The sequence below is a fragment of the Nestor notabilis genome, unplaced genomic scaffold (assembly GCF_000696875.1).
Source record: "Nestor notabilis isolate BGI_N333 unplaced genomic scaffold, ASM69687v1 scaffold4434, whole genome shotgun sequence".
Taxonomy (NCBI): Eukaryota; Metazoa; Chordata; class Aves; order Psittaciformes; family Psittacidae; genus Nestor; species Nestor notabilis.
The window spans coordinates 2,364-9,062 of NW_009925047.1; the positions used below are offsets into that span (position 1 = coordinate 2,364).

Sequence of the window (6,699 nt, forward strand, 5' to 3'; positions counted from 1 at the left end):
CGTGTGCAGTTTCTTCCTGGAGGGGTGGCGGCCCCAGCCTACCAGGGACGGGTGATCCTTCGCTTGTTTATCGTGCTTAAACACCTTGTATAAAGTTCTCACTTTGGTCACGCTTCACCTGGCAACTGCTCACACAGCCCCCCCACCCCGTGCTGTTATCACCCTTTGGGTGCTCTGATGTGCACTGGGTGACATATAAGTAAGTTACCACAAAAAGCTGCTTTTCGCTTTGTCCAGGGTTACCCAGCCCCTGCCCACCCCCCGTCACGGACCTCGGGCAAAGGCACGGTCGGAGTCATGGCAAAGGGCAAAGAGTCCAATGACCAGCACACGGGCTGAAAAAACAAAACACTTTAATTAGACAACTGCAAGCACCTCAAACAATGGGTTATTGTTACAGCATGGGGCGATCTTCTCACAATCTAGTTATTGCAAAGGCATGTGAATAAGTTTCATATGGACAAAGTCAAGAAAAAAGTGGCACCGTAGTTACATGAAGGTCAGGAGTCACCTTACATTCATCCCACCGACTTCTAGAGAGAGGCCAAACCACACCTCCTCCTCCCTGTACATTCCAAAACCTGTATTGCCTGTGAGCTTCAGCCTATGCAGCCTTTTCGTGTCCTAGGAAACACGTAATTGTTGCGTGCAACTTACAATGGGTCCTCGTTGTACGTCTGCTCATGGCAGAGAACAAAGCTAGTGCAATTTGGTTTAGAAACATGTAAAGCTGTGAATGGAATGAGCATGAGCTCGCTTCTTGGACTACGTTGCCCACTGCACCGTAAATATTGGCAGCTCTATCCTTCCTTACCTGATGCCAAGCACACACTTTTATTATAAAAGATCAGTAATTCTACACAGAGAGTGGTTCTCATGCTCTACTTTTAATTACTGGTTGTTTTTTTTTCTTAAGGTATAGTACAACTTACAGTGCTTATAAAAAGGCAACACCATATGGTACCATGTCTTCACTATCACACTGGAAGGGAAATCGCTAGTTTCCTTTTCTTAAAAGCACTTAAAATAGGCAAAAGTTCTAAAAGGGAGTGCTAAATGACAATGCATACTGTATTAGAAAGAAGTCCAGCCTTCCTTTAAAGTGCCGTTTGGGGAATGAAATCCTGTAAACCAGAGCCACTTTGTTGGAAATCCAATGAATGGGAACTGCTACAGAATAGAAAGTTTGCACAATTCCTTAAAGCAGTTTGAAGTCCACTACATGCAATTGGTTTGCTAGAAAGCTCTCTAAAACTTAAGTCGCTTTACTCTGAAATTGAGTCCCCAGTCCCATATTTAAATGGAAATAAACATTTACAGGGTGCATTTACATACACTATAATACAAGGATGACGTCCCTTTGCCAGCAGATAAAATTGTACAATTCATCGCCGTAACTCGGTTCTGACTTGATAAATTTCTTACACTTGTAAATTATATAATATGCATCAGCTAAAATATTTTTTTTCTTTTTTTTTTTTCATAAATAGTTAAAAAACTTGCCAAAACACATGGGGGGGAAGTTTCCTTTGTTCCAAAATCTGACATCTGAATGCCACACAACACAAGAAACAATGCTTAAAGACACGGTAAGTGTTTTCTGAAGAAAGTGGGTGAGTAAACTACTAGCTGAAGACAGAAAGACCACCCTTCCCCAAGAACACAGTGCACAAAAGCAAAATGTCAAACAGTACCTCAAGCAAAATAAAGGTCTGAGGATTGAAGCCAGCTCACGTGTGATCCTGCTAAAGAACTGGTGACAGTCACCGCTTAGGTCCAATGCATTGGGAAGTGGTTGCTGGCTTTTATTTTACAGCTGGGAGAGACTGCTAAGAATTCAGCCACGGATGCCGAAGGCATTCTCCAGCTGAAGCACGCTTCTCTGGGACCATTTCTAGCATGGGGATCAGGAAATCTGTAAACTGTGCAGCATCTTCATGAGGCCAACCGTACTTCTCCACAAGCACATCAAAGAGACTCCAAGGTTTCAGCTTGGTAATGTGTCGGAGCTCTCCTGCAAACAGAAACAGAACGGTGTTAGACAAAGCCCTTCTTATCCCTGCGAGCGACTAATCCCTGTGTCATTTGTCTCCCACTCTGCATTCACAGCGCCTTGGCCAGGCTGAGAACCGTAGTTTAGGAAGGGTGGTATGCTGCCAGCTTGTTGAGGTCCTCAAAGGAGTAGAGCACGTCCAACATCAAAACCAAGAATCAGCCTACAGCAAACGCTGTGACACCAGTGCACATCACTTCTGGGGTTTCTGCTGTCTCTCCCGTGCACAAATACACTCATTCACTCACTCCTGTGCGCTCACACCGTGGGCACAGAACACCAAAGGCTTTTCCTTCTTAACCAGCCAACAAACCCCAACGTTACATGAAGTGCCCCCATCCCAACTAGGAGGTCTCCGCACCACAAGCCGCTGCCTCGCTGCGTGGCACTGGCTGACAAGGCACCAGAGCAGCGCTTCACTCCCAGCCAAGAGCCTGGCGCTTGGACACTCTGCTCCATCTCCCAGACAAACCCCGCAGGAGGCTGGTCGGAACCCTTCCCTGCTGGAGGAGGAAGCACCTGCTGCTCCCTATGGCTCCTCCGACCGACCGCCAACACAGGCACGAGTTCCATCAAGGAGGGGGCACTCGGCCAACCTGGCAGCGTGATGGAGACCAGAACAATGAGGGAGGCGAGAGCCCTTCTGCCATTCAAACCAGCAGCATTATCCAGGTCTATCCAAAGGACATCTGGCACAACAGGGAAAGACTCTTCTGGCTGCTCCTTGCACTTCCACTGCCACCCCCGTTCTTCCCAAACACGTATCTGAGCCAGACAGTCTCCACATGACGCTGTAAAAACCACTTCAGAGACCCCTGTGGTGATTCTGCGATGGCCCCTGAGCTGCCAAGGAGGGTGATGGGTTCTCACCCCATTCTGGAAGCTGAACATGACTCGTCCGTAGCTTCACAAGCCCACTACACCAGCAGGTATGGGGCACACTGGCCATACTATTCTAAGTGAAGTGGTTTGGCAACTTGGTGGTTGTCCCTGGCTCCGATCTACTGACCATAAAATGCCACCAGACGTCAGCTCTCAGGTCTGCTTCTGTACATCCCTGCGGCTACAGAAGATTGTACAGAAGTTGAGGGCAGGAGAAATCCACGTCCTCAGACTGTCCCGAGCATCTGAGCATCCGAGTGCAACAGACAGAAACTGCCCCAGGCCCAGGAGGACACAGATCTGCTGCCCGAGGCCACAGCAGAAGGTTCTAGGCCAGGTGCAACAGCAGCTCTCCAGATGCCATCATACAGACCCCAAACCAGCAAGTGTGCAACGGGCCATCGCTTGCAAGAGGAAGACAAGAGACCTGCTGGCACTAGAGAGTTCCGAGGTGCTGCCCACAGCTGGGCCCATCCTCTTTCCATCGTGCGGGCAGGAGGGGTGCTGAGACAGGAGCAGTGAAAGCAGCGGGTGTATCCTGCCGGGTTATGTCTGCACCAGCATGTCCCACCAGTACCCACCAGTCAAACCAAACCAGGCTCTGGTTTGGGCCCACAGTGTCCCATGGCATGAATGAAGGGAAAGGACAGCACATCCTGGATAAGTGTGTTTGTTTCCAGGCTCTCTCTCAGCCCTTCACAAACCTTTGTGCAACTCTGAAATTCAACTGCTGAAAACCTTACGCATTTGAAGGCTTCCAGAAGTGTGCGCTGGTGACTACTAACAAGAACAGGTAGTAAACAGCTCATAAGCATGCATAAACTCAAGTATTACCAGAAAGTGATAGATAACAGTGACTCGGTTGCCAGCTGGGGTTAAATCACAACACTTGTTATTGACTGCAAGCAAAAAATGGCTAAAAGTAAGTACATGCAGCTGTGTCCAGAGCTTCCCCAGCTGGCAGCATTCATTGCAAGGGCTGTCATAATCATTTACAAACTAGACTGGCTTTGCGGGAGTGCCTGTGTTTCCATGCAGCACTGCCTTCACTTTTGTACTCAAAATACATAGTTCTAGGCACCTTCCTCCCCTCACGTTGTATAAAGTAAGACTGCAAGATGAAGCTCCTGGTGTCGCTGTTAAAGCAAGTTCATGCTTTTTGAATACTCCTTATTTTGTGGAGGCTGAAGTACCCAAGCTAAACCCAAGCTAATGCGAGCACACGCTGGGCAGTACAATGTTCTGTTGTATTTTTCTGCCGAGGAACAAACTACTTCAGCAGCACGGACTGGGATTTTCCACAAGATATTCCATGAGGACTGTACAAGTGTTTATGAAGGACGCAGCAAAAATTACCTTTGGGGGGGTCCATTTCCAGCCTAAAGTGCTGCAGAGCAGCGCAGGAAATGGAGGTGTGCGGCAATACGTGTTTTCATCTGGTTCATGAGGTTTCATAGAATCACGGAATGGTTTGGGTTGGAAGGACCTTGAAGCTCATCCCGTTCCAAGCCCTCTGCCATAGGCAGGGACACCTTCCACTAGAGCAGGCTGCTCAAAGCCCTGAGGACAGAAAGTCAGTGCTGATATTTAAGGGAGGAATGAAAAGCACCGGTCTGACACCATCAGCAATCAGGGCGTTAACATGAATCATCAAAGAAACGCTAGAAAGACTTCCCAACAAAAGCTCTTCATTTATTTTTGATATTGAAGCACACAGGAAATATCCAGAGAGGACAATGGAGCTGTCAGAACTGTAAAACCCCTGTGGCCAGAGTGGAGGCAGCAAAGGACCTCCTGGAAAATGGAATGTTGCCAGAAGGAAATTGCTGAAGAAGTTTCTGAAGGACCTGTGGGGGTGAAGGTGCTATTTAAAGCTCCCTGTGCTGACCAGAATACAAAAAAAACAGAACTAGTCTATGAAATTTGTCAAAGACAAATTTAAGATGTGTCACCAGGGAAGAGGAGGATGGGTTATTAACAGTAAGAAAGGGATGACTCAAAGAATTGGGAAGCAGCAGTGGGAGATAATCTGCTACTATGTATTTTGAGGACATGCTCCCGAGAACTAATGCAAGAACTGCTGGTGAGGCCCCATGGTACAATGGATGGAAGTGAGGGAGGTGGAGCAGAGCCCTCCCCTTCCCTTCCAGCAGCGCTTTTCCTTGTCACAACTTCCAACAGGCAAAGCCAGCGCCCAGCCCGCGGCTCGCACAGGTTAGGGAACAGGGCTGGCAAACACCAGATGAAAAGTAAGAGACCACGGTCTAGAAAAACAAAAAGGGGTTTAACTTTTAGTGCCAAAGCAGATTAATCATTTCTACAGACAGAACAGCCTCCATGAAGGCGCTGGAGAAAAGCACTCTCTGGAGTTATTACTGGACTCTATCAAGATGAGACCCTGGAAAACGCATGTGAGCATCTGTGTTACAGTGACTAGGAAGTATAAATGCTTTTCCTGTGTTAAATGCACCCTCCTATTGTGCTCAGGCAGTTACCGGGAAGGGACTGGACCCTGGAACCTGGTTAGTTGGTAACACCTCTCCTTCTGTGCCTGTGGCTTCAGTGGAACGATTCCAATGTTTGAAGCTTCTGAGGTTGTCTATGGACGGGATCAGCACCCAAACTGTGATTTCCAGGCTTTCACCCAAGGCTGATGTTTTCAGAACAGGAGCCTACAGTTACATTCCTACTCCACCTTTACACCCCAGCGTGAAGTTTCCGGAAAAGCCTCAGGCCTGTGCTCCACACACGGCTTCTGGCCTCAAGTGCTCAGGCCACAGGCAGATGAGTACAAAACGCTATGAAGCCTATTCCTCCCTGCCAGCCACCAAACACACATCCTGGGGCACCATTTGCTGGCAGTACTGGGGTGGCCAGGAACAAGGAAAATGGCATCTTATCTCAATGAAAAACATCTCAAGTGAGCAGGAAACTCACCATCTCCATTTTCCCTCCACAAAGCATTGCAGCCTTCCTGACTTGGAATGGTGGAGTAACCGGTACGATCTAGAAACACAGCTTGGGCTGTTACCCCTTTGTCCTGCATTCGAGATCCAGCCTGTTCTTCCACAGCAAACCTGCACTTAAATTTTGTGTGGTGGGTGAACCAGGCCTTTTGAAGTGCTCACATCCCACCCAGAGCCACAGCAGATGGTGCCTCTGAGGAACGTCACTACAGAGGAGGGCCCAGAGGACAACCGTGGCACTTTGCAGCGGACGATGTTCATGGAAGCACGTGAAACTCCCCATGGGAACTTTATGACTTCCCTTTCCTGTGTGCCACAAACGCTGTGGTCATTGTGTGACTGCTGGGTCATTTTCAAGCTCTGTGACATCGTTACAAAACACCACCTGGCATGAAGCGAACATGAGGAACACAAGATGTATAAGCTTTTAGGGGGGTCAGGCTGGGGGGGTCTTTCTGACTCAGTACCTGCCTCTGACAGTGGCAGAAGAAGGGCAGGGAGGGTGGGCACCCAGGAGCAAACCAGGAGCCTTTGGCAGGCCCTGAAGGTGCTGGAGGGTGTCTCCTGCCCGGCGCCTTCTACTGCTTTATACATTTATGGACCTGTCAGCCCCGGTTGTTCATGTCACAGAATCCCTGGATGGTCTGGGTTGGAAGGGATTTTAAAGCTCATCTAGTTCCAACCCCCTGCCAATGGGCAGGGACAGTTGCTCCTGCAACTACAGCAGGTTGCTCCAAGCCCCTGTGTCCAACCTGGCCTTGAACACTGCCAGGGATGGGGCAGCCACCGCTTCTCTGG

General features: G+C 48.9%; 1 protein-coding gene across 1 annotated transcript in view; it reads right to left on the minus strand.

Moving 5' to 3' along the window:
* Nucleotides 1-336: 336 nt before the first annotated feature.
* Nucleotides 337-6,699, minus strand: part of SRPK2 (SRSF protein kinase 2) — a 98,102-nt gene continuing 91,739 nt past the window's right edge. Inside the window, exon 15 of the mRNA XM_010012863.1 lies at nt 337-2,014. Within this exon, the coding sequence (XP_010011165.1) occupies nt 1,830-2,014 (185 nt within the window). The 3' untranslated portion in view covers nt 337-1,829. The remainder of the gene's footprint in view (nt 2,015-6,699) is intronic.